A 16,891-nucleotide genomic window follows, 5' to 3' on the forward strand; every position below is an offset into this window, starting at 1 on the left:
ATCTTTCTTTCTTCTTCTCTCTGGCTTCACCTCTCTGTCTCTTCCCCCGTCTTTCTCTTTCTCCTTCCCTCATATTTTCCCTCCCTTCCCAACCAGATTGGCTGGATTCCTCAAGCCTGACACAGCCACCTTCCCATCTATATTTTGAGATGCTCCCAACGGTTCCCTCTGAAATCCCAGCCATGATTCATGTTGATACTGGGTGGGTCTCATCCAATGTGTCCTCCTGGGTTATTGTTTTCAATCACGTGGAGAGCAAACTTAATAAGCATTGTCCTCTTCCATCCATCGGGAAAGAGGTGGATCCCCACTTAGGACCAATGGAAGCCCAAAGAGACACTTATGTTTAGGGCTGGCTCTTTGGGAGAGAAGGATTGGCCAAAGGCATGTAGAAGGTTATTAAAGGTGGTGCCCATCACTTGGTCAAAGACAAGGGCACAGGAAACACAAAGGGGGAAGACAGCAGTGTCCCAAGATGGCCAGGTTTCTGGCAGTTTTGCTCCTACCTGCACTTCTCAACCAAGGTAAAAAAAAAGGAAACTTTAGACATGGATGAAATATTATTACTATAATGCCAGTAGTAATAGCATCAATATGAATATAAGATTAGAGAACTCCACCTAAGAGACCTCATCAGACTTGCAAAATCGTATCGCGTTCTGAGTAACTCTTGAATATTAGATAGAGGAGAGCCCTATAGAAAGGTAAATTTTGGGCATGGCTCTCATTAATTGTGTGGCTCCATCCTAACCATGTGAGTTCCTAGAAGTCAGTTCTGTTTGCTCAGAATGTGGTTTACTTCTGAGGGAGCATTTAAAAAAAGATCCCAGGTATGAAAGCAAAACTCATTGAACTCCTTGAGATTTTTCTTCTCACTAAACATAATGAGCTTTCAATGTAGGTGTCATCAAGAATCATAGGAAAGTTACTTTGTAGCAGTGGTTCTCAACCTTCCTAAAGCCATGACCCCTTAATACAGTTCCTCATGTTGTGGTGACCCCCAACCATAAAATTATTTTCGTTGCTACTTCATAACTGTAATTTTGCTACTGTTACGAATCGTAATGTAAATATCTGATATGCAAGATGTATTTTCATTCACTGGAAGAAATTTGGCACAAATACCAGATACGCTCAAATTCAAATGCTGGTGGGGTGGGGATTGATTTTGTCATTTGGGAGTTGTAGTTGCTGGGATTTATAGTTAACCTACAATCAAAGGGCATTCTGAACTCCACCAACAAAGGAACTGAACCAAACTCGGCACACAGGACTCCCATGACCAACAGAAGATACTGGAGGAGTTTGGTGGACATTGACATTGAGTTTTGAAGTTGTTGTTCACCTACATCCAGAGAGAACTGTGGACTCAAACAACAATGGATCTGGACTAAACTTGGCATGAGTACTCCATATGAACACTAAATGTGAACACTGGTGGAGTTTGGGGAAAATAGACCTTGACATTCGGGAGTTGTAGTTGCTGGGATTTATAGTTAATCTAAAATCAAAGAGCATTCTGAACTCCACCAACAATGGAACTGAAATAAACTTGACACCCAGAACTCCCATGACCAACAGAAAATGCTAGAAGGGTTTGATGGGCATTGACCTTGAGATTTGGAGTTGTAGTTCACCTACATCCAGACAGCACTGTGGACTCAAATGATGGATCTGGATCAAACTTGGCACATTCAATATCCATGGTGGAATTTGGGGAAAATAGACTTTGACATTCGGGGACATTGTTGTTGCTGGGATTTATAGTCGTCCTACAATCAAAGAGCATTCTGAAACCCACCAACAATAACATTGGGCCAGACTTCCCACATAGAACCCCCAGTATCAACAGAAAATACTGTATTTTCTGATTATCTTTGGCGACCCTTCTGACACCCCCTTGTGACCCCCCCCCCCAGGGATCCCAATCCTCAGGTTGAAAAATACTTCTTTGTAGAGTCTCTTGGCCATTGGCCATGCTGGCTGAGGAATTGCAGGAACTATTGTTCAAAACTGGTCCTCTTTGGACTCTGAGGTCACCACAGTCTTTCTTTTCCATCAATCTTAGCAGGGCAGCTATTGGACTTATAGATCTTGTTTTTGGTTGCTGCTACCAAGCTGTGGCTTTCAGCATAATAACTCTTTCTTTATAAAGAGAGACTGTTCTTCACTTGCATTGTTTTTCTGGTTTGTTGCCAACAATAAGGAATAGCCTTAAGAGCAAGAGGAAATGAGTGATTTGCTCAAGGCAAGTGCAGAAAGGAAATAGCAGAAGGAAAAATGGACTTAAGTTTTGCAGATATGATTTTGATGTTTTTCCATCTCTCACAAACCTATGATTCTTTTCTTATACCACTTTTCTCCCTCTTCAAAGTAAGTGTGTGCCAGCAAAGTAAATATCTTTCATAGATTTTGAAGCAAGTGCTGTAACGCCATAAAAAAAGCATTTCCTAAGTGCTTCTTCCTATCATTACTCAATAATAGATGGCTTTGGTATGACATTATCTTGACCTCCTTTTCCTCCTCCTCCTTTTTAAAGCAAGTGCTTGTTCTACCATACATAAACAGCTGGGATGTAGAGGAGAAATTTCTATATTACCAGACTGTCAAAAATATTTTGGACTGCAATTCGCAGAATCCACGAGAGGATTCTGATGGATTCCATCAGATGAAGATTTTGGCTCTCTTCCCCTGACTTAGCCTCATCACACCAGAGGATGGATCCACTTTAAATTTGCTTTCTGCCTCCTGCAGAATTCTGGGGTTTGTGGTTTAGTGAGGCCCAAGACCTGTTTGGCTTTGTGTGTGTGTGTGTGTGTGTGTGTGTGTGTGTGAGGAGTGACTTGAGAAACTGCAGGTGCCTTCTGGTGTGAGAGAATTAGCCATCTGCAGGGATGTTGCCCAGGGGACGTCCAGATGTTTTGATGTTTTACTATCCTTGTGGGAGGCTTCTCTCATGTTCCCGTATGGAGAGCTGGAGCTGACAGAGGGAGCTCATCCATGCTCTCCCCGGATTTGAACCTCCAACCTGCCGGTCTTCAGTCCTGCCAGCAAAAGGGTGAACAACAGCAAAACAACAGAGAGGAAACAATCAGGGACATCTAATCACCTCTCAACAAAAGATTGCCCCAGACACTAACAAGCCACACCAAACAACTGCCAGGCCATCAAATGCTAATCAAGGTGGCCAGTTAAAACAGTCACACCTAGCTCCAACAGACAAGAGTTCTTTGTCCCACCCTGGTCATTCCACAGATATATAAACCCAATTTTCCTAGTTCCAACAGACCTCACTACCTCTGAGGATGCTTGCCATAGATGCAGGCGAAATGTCAGGAACGAATGACTCTAGAATATGGCCATATAGCCCGAAAAAACCTACAACAACCCAGTAAAAGCAGGCATAACATGAAGTTGCAGTTAAGACAAACAATATGTGATCGAGAGTAAATGCAGCAAAGATTTTCAAATTGACTTTAACTAGCAACTCAATTGTCCTCCAGTCTCTATCACCTGAGGCAGTTGCCGCGGGTTGCCTCGTAATATTGTCAGTATTGCACTTAAGCACTAAATTGGAACAAGCAAGATGAAAATGCCCCGGTTGCAATTCTTACTATGAGGTTACATTGGTTGTTTTGTTGGGGAGAGCGGATCTAGTAATCCTGTAATCTTCTAACTGTCATAGGACCACTATTCCCAGCATCCTCAAGTATGTTGGCTAGGGTTAATGGGAGTTGCAGTATATCATCTGGAGGACTACACAATCCCTGTGTGTAGGCATTGAGGAGGGATTCAATAAGCATAGACTACTCTTTTCCCTCTTTCTGGACTTCCCATAAGCACTGCAAATATAATGGATAGGCTACATACAGGCTTCTTTCAAAATACTATTATGAAAACATATGGGTTGGGTGTGTATAGTCCTCCTTCCCACTTTGGATCAGCTCCACCCTGAGACTTGCTTATCTCCCCTTTCATATAAACATCTCTGCCTTCCAACTCCTTCAAGGACAAGAAATGTATAAAAGGATTCATGCTGAGTTTTGGAAATGCTGTTTTTTCCTCTTGGTTTGCTCTTGGCTTCATACTACAGTTTTGCTGGATTAGGATCATCCCAGGCTCTGAGGTCTCTGAGCCAAAACCCGACTTCGGGGAAGTCCCTGTTGAAGTCATTAGTGTTATACATTAAGTACCAACCACAATTGTTCACAGTTTGTCATTCAAACACATAAGCACAGAGCAAATACCATGTGAAAATTATGCCAGAGCTTTTAACCGAATGGCTGATTCTCAGACTAAATGTAGAATGAGGTATTTATTCATTCTCACCTACTCAGGGAGTCCGGATAAACAACATTTGATTTGGTTTATTCACTTAATCAAAATTATCCACAAAACCATGATAAATTCACTTTAGGGTCGCTGGCAATGTCTCCTTGTATTGGGAAAGCTATAAGTAAAAGTAAAGGTTTTATCCTGACATTAAGTCTAGTCGTACCTGACTCCATTTCTAAGCCAAAGAGCCGGCGTTGTCCATAGACACCTCCAAGGTCATGTGGCCAGCATGACTGCATGGAGCACTGCTACCTTTCCGCAGAAGCGGCACTTATTGATCTACTTACACTTGCATGTTTCCAAACTGCTAGGTTGGCAGAAGCTGGGGCTAACAGTGGGAGTTCACCCCGCTCCCTGAATTCAAACCGCCAACTATTCAGTTAGCAATTTTCTCAGCTCAGAGATTTCACCCACTGCAGTACTGGGGGGCCCATGGGGAAAGCTATACATGCTGACTATTTTAAAAATGATTTTCTATACATTTATATCCCATATTACTCCCAAATCAGTGTAAGATGGTATCTATGGTCTTTTCTTCCTTGTTATGAGGTAGGTTAGGCTGATTGACAATACTTGGCTCAAAATTCCCTGTAAATTTCATAACTCATTGACTTTTGAACCTAAATCTCCCCAATTTATTATTTTAATTTAATTTATATCCAGCTTTCCTTCCAGCATGGACTCTGGGATGTAACAATATGGTTAAAGTGATATACAACTAAAAGCTGATCAAAAGTAACAGAAATGCACACAATTAAATCAGCTGAAACATTAAGATGGCTACAGTATAAAACAATATAAAATAATTTAAAATAATAACTGAAAAGATTAAAATTGAGGATGTCCCCATTAGAAAACTCTTCCATACAAAATATTAGATACTCTAAGTACTACACCATGATGAAAACCATGCACATGATAAAGGTATTAGATCCCTTTAACACAGCAGGTTAACCACCAGCTGCAGTAAATCTTGCCAATCAAAAGGTTGACAGTTTGAAGTTCGGGTTGGGGTAAGCTCCTGGCCTTTAGCCCAGCTTCTGCCTGCCTAGCAATTTGAAAGCAAATGTGAGTAGATAAATAGGTACCACTTTAAAGTGGGGGATTTAAGGCTTCCATTAGGAAATGCCAGAAAAATGTTGGCAATTCGATCAAGAAGGAAGTTTACAAAAGCTCTTCAGCAGGGAAGATGGAGCAACAGCAGCCCCCCCCCCTTTTGTGTCCAGAACCGAGCACAGGCCTCCAAGATGCCGAAGATGGCAAAGCTCATATATACTTCTATCTATGTACAGTTGTCTGTTTTGTCAGTGTATAACAACATTGAATGTTTGCTGTATATGTGCTCTATGGTCCACCCTGAGTCCCCTTCAGGGTGACAAGGATGAAACATAAATACTGTAAATAAATAATTTTTTGTTTGGATAGAATGGTATCCTGAAGCCTATTTTCTCTTCCCCTTTTGCCAGCTTTCTGCCTGCAGTGCAACACATGCCATGGGGAGTACAACTGCATAGGAGAGAATGTGACTTGTGAAAATCCCTCCGCCAGCTGTACCACATCTGTCCGGAAGGCATACGTCTGTAAGCAGTGTTTTTAGAAATGGGAACTGGTGGTTTTCTTTTCAAAAGACCAATGTGATCAATGCTTCAGACAGATTGCTAGCTGAGTTATCCCATTACAAGAAATATTAAGTGGCAGGTAGAGTGGACATACAGCAGGACAAGAGTGCCTTTGGTTGCGGCTCATCAAATGATAATTCTAAAAAAAAAAATATCTGTTAATGACTTGCTTCACTTCTTATGTTGTTATCAGTTACTGTACAAAAGTTTAATTGAGCTTTTATTTATTTTATTTTTTAAAATAATTTTTATTGAGGGATTTAGAGTGGTACCTACTGATCTACTCACATTTGCATGTTTTCAAACTGCTAGGTTGGCAGAAGCCAGGGGTAGTGATTGGGCTTTAAAATGATACAAACGGTGGTGGTAGCAGTCGATGGCAGTGCTCAGATCAGAAAGTTGCTCCTTTTCTCCAAGTCTTTGAGGAAGTTTTGTCTACGGGGGATGTGGTGTGTCCCATCAGACCTTTGCTGAGATTTGTATTAACGTTTGGGAGAACACCAGGGTTATATTGCTATAAAGCTGCAGTGCTATAATGCCTTGGTTTCTTGTGCTTTGTGGAGATGGGGCATGTGTATGTATGTGCAAGTATGTATGCCAAACAGTGGAAATGAAAGGGTCTTTGAGTGAAATTTCCAAATGCTAAGCAAGGGGCTTTGAATGAAATTAACAGCAAAAGAGAAATATACTCTTTCTCTGTAGAAAAGGAGCAACACAGAAGAAAATGTTTTTGAGAGACAAGATGTGACATGTAGAGGTCATACAAAGTTCAAATTCACATAGTTGTGTCGTGGTTAAGCCAAAGGTTGTGGTTAAGCACAGAGTCTGCAGGTACAAGAAGGTACTTTTCATCAAAAGGTCAAGGGAGGAGGGCTGGAAAGAGAGTACTTTCCATGACCTATTACTTGAGTATAAAAGTCAGCAGAAACAGAGGAGGGGGGCAGCAGTCACTTGAAGGGTAGCATCTGCGTATGCTGCCAGGCTATCCGTCTTCTTCATGAAGAAACTAAAATAAACCTTGTTTTTTGATCTTTTTGGGGGGACTATCTCCTTCCTTACGTGCTTCCGTGATGTGGACCTAAGAAGACCCAATTTAGGGTCTCTAACAGAAAGGGACAGGGATATTTTCTTGGGGAAAGTAGTAGGAAGACATTCCAAAATTCTGTGTGCAACACAATTTTAGCACAAATGGATGCTGCAATCCCGTAGTGGTTCTGAAGGTACTGTGGGGAAGAAAGAGATCCCACTGGAAAAGTGTTTTCATTGACAAAGCAGTGGGATAAGAGGCTGGAGTGGTAAGGCTCCAAGTGACTTGAATTGTACTGTTGTGTGCCTTTTAAGTCACGTCTCTTATAGAGTTCTGAAGGTGAACATCTAATGGGGCTTTCTTAGCAAAATTTCTTCAGAGGGAGTTTGCAATTGCCTTCTCTGTTGAAAAGGTGTGACTTGCACAAGGTCGCCCACTGAGTTTCTGTGGCTAAGCAGGGATCCAAACCCTGATCTCCCTGATTTTGGTGAATGGATGTGTAGGGAGGGAAGAAGATGGCATCATTATGACAAGGCTTTTAAAGCTTCAGTGATGCATTGAGATTTATTGTTAGTGCATGCCAGGGATAAACAAAAGTATCTCCATTATCTCTGGACATAATAATGATGATGATGATGCTGATGATGATGATGATGATGGAACTGCAAAGACTCTGGCACAAGCCAGTCAAGGTGGTTCCAGTTGTGCAGTGCCTAAAGACCTTTGCCTGCACTTAAACACAATTGGCACTGACAAAATTACCATTTGCCAGCTGCAGAAGGCCACCTTACTGGGAACTGCACGCATTATTCGCCAAAACATCACACAGTCCTAGACACTTGGGAAGTGTCCGGTGTGTGATCCAATACAATAGCCAGGAGAGTGATCTTGCTTGCTGTGTACTAATCTTGTTGTGTTTCTAATAATAATAATAATAATAATAATAATAATAATAATAATAATAATAAATAGAAGAGGTAATTAAAAAGCAAAATTAACTAAGCTACCTAGCAGATGCAGGACCTACCAGAGTATAATAAGCCTAACTTATTTTCATTCCTAGCCTTTCTGGAATTCCAGTCTGTGAGGAAAGGCTGTGCCCAGCAGCTTTACTCACCCGAATCTATTTCAATCAAATCGCACCTGATGTCTCTCTCGTATCAGGCACGCTTCTGCGCCGAGGATGGTTGTAACAATGAGACCTACTTTGGTGAGTCCTTTTTCTGATGATTCTGATGCAAGATTCTGTGTGAATAGTTCCTGATAGCTTCAGCCTAGGCAAAGGAGGGATACTGAGAAAGGCATTTATTTATTACTCATGCCAACAGATTAAAGTAAAGGTAAAAGTTTCCCCTGACATTAAGTCTAGTCATGTCCGACTCTGGGGGGTGGTGCTCATCTCCATTTCTAAGCTGAAGAGCTGGCATTGAACATAGACACTTCCAAGGTCATGTGGCTGACATGACTGCATAGAGTGCCATTACCTTCCTGCCAGAGCAGTACCTATTGATCTACTCACATTTGCATGTTTTCAAACTGCTAGGTGGGCAGAAGCTGGACCTAACAGTGGTAGGTCACCCCACTCCCCGGATTTGAACCGCCGACCTTTTGGACAGCAATTTTAGCAGCTCAGAGGTTTAATCCACTGTGTCATCAGAGGGCCCTTCCAACAGACTAGAGTCAGAAAATATGAAAGAGACAGAAATGCTTGCATTTCATGCACTTTTCGTAGAAATGAGCAACTTTTAAAATGTGAAATGTATACTGACTACCTTCTTTCTGCTTCCAGTTTCTCATCTGCCACCAGCCAACCACATGCGCTGCCACACCTGTGCCTCCCAAGGAGCCTGGTGCCCAGAAATTGCCCGCACTCAGATCAGCTGCTCTGGAGATCAGGACCAGTGTGTTGATCTGACTATCCTTGGAAAACTAGGTAAGTTGAGAGGATAGTAGTGGAGTCTAGAAGTCTCTGACTGCCCTTCCGGAACCAAGATACTGTACAAAGAGGTACCACAGACCTCCTCCACAATGTCTTTAAGAATACAGTGTTCTCTTGCTGTTTTGTGGTTCGCTTTCCGCAGACTCGCTGTTTTGCAGTTAGGGTTTAGAATTAATATTCTAAACCCTATCAGCGAAACAGTGAGTCTGTGGGCTCTGTGGTTGCAGGGGTGAGGTGGGAAAGCTGGCCCTGGATGATCCAGCCAAGCAGTGAGAGACTTCCTGCCATGCAGGGGGCTTCTGGGAAGAAGAACCCATGCCCGGTAAGTCAGGCAAGGCATTTCATATATATATATATATATATATATATATATATATATATATAGCCCCTACATCGTGGTTTTTCACTTATCACGGGTGGTACTGGAACACAACCCCTGCAATAAGTGAGGGAACACTGTAGTCACTTTAGTGGAACTAACATCCACACCAGCAACCTGCAGAGACCGGCCTATGTTCCTGAATGTCATTCAGTTTCAGTTTTCCTCCATCCAAGGTATAAACGGATTGTTCAATTCCAAAAAGGTCTGATGGAATGACATTTCCCTTCCTCCCTTCTGCCTACACAGGTCAATACTCCAATGTGAAAATGAAAGGTTGCGCCAGTCTCAAACGCTGTGAGGACACTTTGAGCTTCTACTCCGGCAGGCGCACCATCCATGCTTCCTGCTGTAATTCACCTCTCTGCAATACCTTCAGCACAGGTAGGCAACCCCTCAACTTGGTAACAAGCAGGGGATAGACTCTGGCTAACTATCTCAATTGGTTTTGTGGTTTGTTTTTCAAATATTCCTCAGTGCTTATCTCACATCCAAGTTGACAGCTGAATTCTGCCAAGGGGCAAACTCCATTAGGGAGTTTTACCTTGTATTTTAACATTAAATAACACCTCACTTTTACAAGTTTAATGGTGTTTTGATAGACCAAGTTGTTTGATTGTGTGACTTTTTATTTTTTTAATATATGTTTTTATTACCCACACAGGTAGAATGATATCACAATCCATAACCATTTCCGAATATATATCAAATCCACCACCATATCCGAATACATATCATAGTGTTCTTACCTATTCCACCTTTATCTCCCACTTTTGTCTATCAATTTTACACCCCTCTCCCCCCAACCCCACTTTTTATTTTTATTTTTTTTTAGCTTTATGTTGTTTTTGCCTTGTTGTAAGCTATCTTGACTTCCAAGCTGAGATAAAGGCAGGATAAAAATAAAATAAAATATTCTAGCACCTATAGGAGATACTCTGCTTCAGAGTATCCCTCATTAGATAATGCAACTCATTCATAGCATCATAGAATCATAGAATTGGAAGAAACTTCGTGGGCAATCCAGTCCAATCCCCTGCCAAGAAGCAGAAAAATTATTATTATTATTATTATTATTATTACTTTATTTGTACCCCGCTAGCATTTCCCAAGGGATTCGATGCGGCTTACAATAGGCCGGAGCCCAACACAATACAACAACACAATACATAGCAAATAAAACAGTTAAAGCAGAAAAACAATAGCAATAGCAATACAACAGGACATTATTAAAAACTGAGCCGGCCGGAGTGGGGTACAGGGTTAAAAGTGCTGAAGTGTCGGAGGGATATGGGATTAAAATATAAGTGCAGTGTGCGGTGAAGGTGATCTTGACTCTACTAAAGTGCTTCTGGGCTTTGGTAGTGGGGTTCCTAATCTGAGAAGGCACGTTGGAACAGCCAAGTTTTCAGGTTCTTTCTGAAAACCACCAAAGTAGGGGCCTGTCTGAGATCTTTCGGGAGGGCATTCCAGAGGCGGGGAGCCACCACAGAGAAGTCCCTGTCCCGCGTCCCCACCAAACGTGCTTGCGACGCGGGCGGGATCACGAGCAGGGCCTCTCCTGATGACCGGAGTGAACATGTGGGTTCGTAGACTGTGATGCGGTCACGCAGGTAGGGTGGTCCCAAACCGTTCAGGGCTTTGTAGGTAAGCACCTGCACCTTAAATTGGGCTCGGAAAATAAACGGCAGCCAATGGAGCTCCTTAAACAGGAGGGTTGACCTCTCTCTGTAATGGGCCCCCGTTAACATCCTGGCTGCTGCCCGTTGGACCAATTGGAATTTCCGAGCCGTTTTCAAGGGCAGCCCCACGTAGAGCGCATTGCAGTAATCCAATCTGGAGGTGACTAAGGCATGGACCACCCCAGTCAGATCAGCCTTAGCGAGGTACGGGCGCAGCTGGCGCACAAGTCTCAGTTGTGCAAAAGCCCTCCCGGCCACCACCGACACCTGAGCCTCAAGCGTGAGCGATGAGTCCAGGAGGACTCCCAAGCTGCGGACCTGTGGCTTCAGGGGGAGTGTAACCCCGTCCAACACAGGTTGCCACCCTATACCCCGGTCTGGTTTGCGATCAACCAGGAGGACCTCTGTCTTGTCGGGATTGATCTTCAGCTTGTTCGTCCTCATCCAGATGGACACAGCGGCCAGGCACTCGACTAGCACCCGAGAGGCCTCCTTGGAATTAGGTGGAAAAGAATAGTAGAGTTGTGTGTCATCTGCGTAGAGATGGCACCCAATTCCAAAACTCCGGATGACCTCTCCCAGCGGTTTCATGTAGATGTTAAAAAGCATGGGAGATAAAATAGAGCCTTGCGGGACCCCACAGGTCAAAGGCCAGGGGTCCGAGCAGGCGTCTCCCAGCTTCACCATCTGGGTTCGTCCCTCCAGGAAGGACCGGAGCCACGCCAGAAAAATTGCATTCAAAGTACCCCTGACAGATGGCCATCCAGCCTCTGTTGAAAAGCCTCCAAAGAAGGAGCCTCCACCACACTCTGGAACAGAGAGTTCCACTGCTCAACAGTTCTCATGGTTAGGAAGTTCTTCCTCATGTTCAAGTGGAATCTCTTTTCCTGTAGTTTGAAGTCATTGTTCCACATCCTAGTCTCCAGCAGAAAACAAGCTTGCTCCCTCCTCCCTATGACTTCCCTTCATATATTTATACATGGCCCTCATGTCTCCTCTCAGCCTTCTCTTCTGCAGCAAGATCAGAAATCGCACACAAAACATCACCTTGTGCTTTGAAAGGCACACTGCTATCTGGATACAGTGCTATCTGCATGGGTTTCATTGCATGACCTCTCCTGTGAATGCCAGAATCTGTGGACACTCAAGTCTCATTATATATAATGCCTTAGAAAAATAACAAAATCAATATTCTCTTTTGGAGAGGGAAAAAATTGGTGTGGAAATTTTCAAGCTGTGGTTGAGTGATTCCATGCATTCATAATTCATGGAGATGGCTTCCTTGATTGAATCAAACTATCAGTAATGGAGTCTTTCTTTTTTTCTACTGTCTTTCATTTTATCCTGTTTTAACATCTTTTCCAAGTGAGTAGTAGTATGTCAAGAGCCAGGGTGATGTAATTGGTCGACAGCTCTGGAGACCAGTGTTCAAATCCATGTTTGGCCACAGAAACCCATTGGGACTTTGGGCAACCCTTATTCTCTCTGAGGAAACCCCCTCTGAACAAGTATTTCCAAAGTTCACCTTTAGGGACTTGAAAGCACTCAATGGTCCTTGCAGACAGCCAATTCTCTCACACCAGAAGTGACTTGAAATTTCTCAGGTCGCTCCTGACATGACAAAAAAAGCACTCAGTGGTAAGAAATATCCTCCCATGTTATGCCCAAAGTACAATAGTATTATTTCAGTCATTTTGACTTCTAGGGAGAGTTGAGGCTTAGTTTGCTCCTAGCCCCATTGATTTGGCTCTCTTGGCCAGAAGTTAGAGGTATAAATTATGACCATGCTATATCTCAAGGTTGCTTTTCCCACCCCTATTTCAGATTTCCACGTGCTGAGTGAAGCACCAAATGGACTGGAATGCTACAGCTGTGTGGATGATGATGGCTCTGGATCTAGATGCTCCACTCAAGCCATGTCCAAAGTGCAGTGCACAGGCATCCACAGCATGTGTTTGGAGGGTGTCGGCAACAGCCGTAAAGGTGAGTGCCTGTAATCTTAACCACTGAACATACACTTACTTACGTACTTATTTACTTACTTAGGCAATCCGTCTTTGCCCGAGTATAATGGCCTTCCAAGTGTAGTGTCTTGGTGGTGGATACTTAGGTGACTGTGGAGCCCTGTTCTTGAGCTGCATGTTCTTCCACAGTGAGGACATTGGATTCCAGGTGGAAGGTGGTCCCCATCAGGATTGGCTTGACACACTTTCCTCTTGGCATGTTTCTCCCTTTCACCTGCCATTCATGCCTCTTCGAATTCTACAGCACTGCTGGTCACAGCTGACCTCCAATTACAGTGCTCAAGACCCAGGGCTTCCCAGTGCCACAGTTTTTAAAGTTAGCTTTAAGCCTATCTTTCAATCTCTTTTCCTATCCACCATCATTCAGTTTTCCATTCTTGAGTTGGGAGTATAGTAACTGCTTTGGGGGACAATGATCGGACATTTGGACAACATAGCCAGTCCAGTGGAGCTGATGGCGTAGGAGCATTGTTTCTTCCAGCACACTGACATTAGCTCGCATGTCTTTGCACGAATATACTGAACATATGAATTCAACCTGAAATGAAAAGTGTTTAGAAAAAAATATGTTTCTAAGTCCTGGACCACTGAGAATCTTCATAGCTTGGAGATTCTTCTGTCAAAGTCCACACATTATTTAGTTGCACAGAAAACAGCATTATTATTTTTTTACCAAGGTAGCATGACTACATACAAAGAAAGGTTATTTTCTTTACAAAAAATGCCAGGCAGATTCCTGCTATGTGCTCATAAATGGACTTCCATGTGTGAGAAATAGCTTTGAAAAAATGTGTGATGTTTGTAATCTAGCGAGGACTGCCGTTTCACAGCAAAGGGACTGATGCACAGTGGGACACTCTTGAGCAGCTTCTGGTGTAAATCAGGCACTCCTCATTTGTGCATAATTTGCAATTCCATAACATCCCAGCACTATGCATGAAACCATGGGTAAAAATAAAATCTGGTGAAAGCACACCATAGAATCACACTGAAGGACCTAAGGACTGCGTAAAGAGAACACATTGCTGGCATCTTCAGCTCAACTCTATAATCAACCTTTGGAGAAAAGACATCATAGAATTCCCTGAAGGGCTAAGACGCCTAGAGAGGGCATATTTTGTCTGATGCAGGTAAATGAAACCATGGGCACTAGTAGTCTACAAATGTGGGAATTGTAATCTATAGCCCTCTATTTGTGGCAGCTGGTGGCTCTTATGTCAGAGGGCAAATGAATCTACTATGTGTTTAGTCCAGTGGTTCTCAACCTTCCTAATGCCACGGCCCCTTAATACAGTTCCTCATGTTGTGGTGACCCCCAACCATAACATTATTTTCATTGCTACTTCATAAATGTAATTTTGCTACTGTTATGAATTGTAATGTAAATATCTGATACGCAGAATGTATTTTCATTCACTGGACCAAATTCGGCACAAATACACGATGCGCCCAAATTTGAGTGCTGGTGGGGTGGGGGAGGGGATTGATGTTGTCATTTGGAAGTTGTAGTTGCTGGGATTTATAATTCACCTGGAAGGGTTTGCTGGGCATTGACCTTGAGTTTGGGAGTTGTGGACTCGAACCATGATGGGTCTGGACCAAACTTGGCATGAATCCTCAATATGCCCAAATATTGGGCACTGGTGGAGTTTGGGGGAAATAGACCTTGACATTTGGAAGTTGTAGTTGCTGGGATTTATAGTTCACCTACAATCAAAGAGCATTCTGAACTCCACCAACAATAGAAGTGGACCAGTCTTCCCCTATAGAACCCCCATGACTAACAGAAAATACTGTGTCTTCTGATAGTTGTTGGCGACTCCTCTGACACCCCCTCACACCCCAGGCTGAGAAACACTGGTTTAGTCTGAACTTCAAAGGAGATCTCCAAGGTGCTGAACTCTATTCTTCCCTCCCCCCCAAAAAATCCTGGGGTAGATTTTGTGCCCCACTGATATGGGAGCCACTGACCACTGCTGTAGTCTTCTTATAATTAAGATTTGCATTTCTGTATCCCCCAAGCCTAATAAGAAACAGTAGGAATGTTTTGACTCATAGCTTGTATTGTTTTCATTTCTTCCCCCTGCAGCTGGAAGGGATCTGGGCCTTGTGACCTTTAAAGGTTGTGCCTCTCCAGCCATGTGCCAAAGCTCTCTCTTGGGGCTGGTGCAGGAGTTAGACAACACTGACGTCCTCTGTTGCCAAGGAAGCCTCTGCAACAATCGCATTGTGAATGGAAAAGTGACAGAAGCCAGGATCCCTGCTGATAGTATGGATATTGAAGAAGCTCCTGCATGTATCAAGCCCAGCCCGGCACCATCTGGAGTCACTTCAATTCCTGGCTGTGCCTACACAGAAGAGAAGGAAGATGACAGTGTAGTGAGTGTACATCCCTCTGCTGGGATCCACATTGAGAAAGGAACCGATGTAAATGAAAGAGAGAATAATGAGAAATTAGTAACTGAGAATAACACAATGTCACATTTTTCTCATCATGATGATGACTCAATTACCCACAAAGACACCATCAATGAGAACATCTCTGAAGGATCTTCCCAGGGAAATGCAACCTCACCTTCAGGTGTTCCAGAGTCAGACCTTATTACAGGAGATGGTTCCTCAGCCACCACAAACTTGGATAAGAGCAATCCAGGAGCCAGCACTGCCTCTTCGGGCAATCATGGCAATGTTGTTGTGCTGATCCCTGTTGTTGTATCCAGGAGGAACAACACCACTACCAGCTCCACCACTTCCTCCTCCACAGAAGCAACCACCGGCAACAGGATCTTGGGAGGGTCCAATGCCAATGATGAAATTGACGATGAAGAATGTGAGACAGAAGTGGAGGGCATGACTACTGGGGAGCACTTCATGGCTGCTAAAGAGAGCAACCATGATGGTTCTACCTCCACCCCAAGGAGCACGATTGTCCCTGTTGGAGCTCATTCTGATGCTGGCATTTTTGTTGAAGGGACAAACCAAGATGCTTCTGCCTATCATTCATCTTCCAATCAAGGTGACTATGGTGCTGGTGTCTTCACTAGAGAAGGGTCTGCTCATGTTCCTGCCACAGACTCTGCAGGAAGCTATGTAGACCGTGGGCATAATGTCCATGCCCATGGTAGAGATGATGAAAGATTCACTGTTGATGCCAATCACACTCCAAGACCTGGGCATTCCACAATGGACAACCATGGAGCCACCAGTGGTGAAAACTTCTTTGGTGGCAGTCCTCCTCCCCAACCAGGCCATGTTTCTGATATCGTTATTCCCATCCCCTTTGTTGTGTCAAAGGATAATGACTCTTTCATCACCAAAGACAATAATGTGGCAAATACCAATTCACCCGTTTCCACCAGTGGCCCAGATAGAGGCACCGCACGCCCGAAGAACAAGGTTCCTTGCAAACGCCCAGGATCTCAAAGACGACCTGGTGCAAAGTTGGAGTCCTCAGATGCAACTAACAAGCGGATCTCAGAAGAAGTTGTCACCAGAGATGGTGCAACCTCATTATTCAGGGACACTAAAAATTCATCACACAGTGGAGGAGGAAAGGACAATCCTAACAGTGGGTCCTTCAGCCTTCTCAGCAACCTTAGTCTCTTCTTACTCTCTCTCCTGATGGTTGCTCTGTTGCACTGAGCCTGGAGAGACGGGGCAATGTGTGTTATTTTATTTTAGAACCTAGATGTCCTGGTTTCCACTTCTAATTCTGATCTGACCCTACTTCCTTTCTGACAAGAACTCTTAGGACCTCTGTAAAAATTCCTCTGTCCAAAGACTTCATTGAAATAGAAGGGAAAGTGTTGTAATCAAAGTGCTAGACTTACTTTGGGATAGTAGTTTGTATGAAATGTGACACAGTATTTTTTTATTACGGAGCACA

General features: G+C 43.5%; 1 protein-coding gene across 1 annotated transcript; it reads left to right on the forward strand.

Annotated features, from left to right (window-relative positions):
* Nucleotides 1-419: 419 nt before the first annotated feature.
* Nucleotides 420-16,647, forward strand: LOC137094862 (papilin-like). The gene is made up of 7 exons (XM_067460780.1): nt 420-524; nt 5,802-5,915; nt 8,045-8,191; nt 8,771-8,914; nt 9,549-9,683; nt 12,806-12,964; nt 15,095-16,647. The coding sequence occupies exons 1-7, from the start codon at nt 476-478 to the stop codon at nt 16,645-16,647; spliced, it is 2,301 nt and encodes a 766-aa protein (XP_067316881.1). The 5' UTR covers nt 420-475.
* The last annotated feature ends 244 nt before the right edge of the window (nt 16,648-16,891 follow it).

This window comes from Anolis sagrei, chromosome X, assembly GCF_037176765.1.
Source record: "Anolis sagrei isolate rAnoSag1 chromosome X, rAnoSag1.mat, whole genome shotgun sequence".
NCBI lineage: Eukaryota > Metazoa > Chordata > Lepidosauria > Squamata > Dactyloidae > Anolis > Anolis sagrei.

Coding starts and splice junctions, on each gene's coding strand:
- LOC137094862 (XM_067460780.1), top strand. CDS start 476: ATGGCCAGGTTTCTGGCAGTTTTGCTCCTACCTGCACTTCTCAACCAA. Junction 8,192..8,770: donor TAACAATGAGACCTACTTTG/GTGAGTCCTTTT, acceptor TTCTGCTTCCAG/TTTCTCATCTGCCACCAGCC. Junction 12,965..15,094: donor TGTCGGCAACAGCCGTAAAG/GTGAGTGCCTGT, acceptor TTCCCCCTGCAG/CTGGAAGGGATCTGGGCCTT.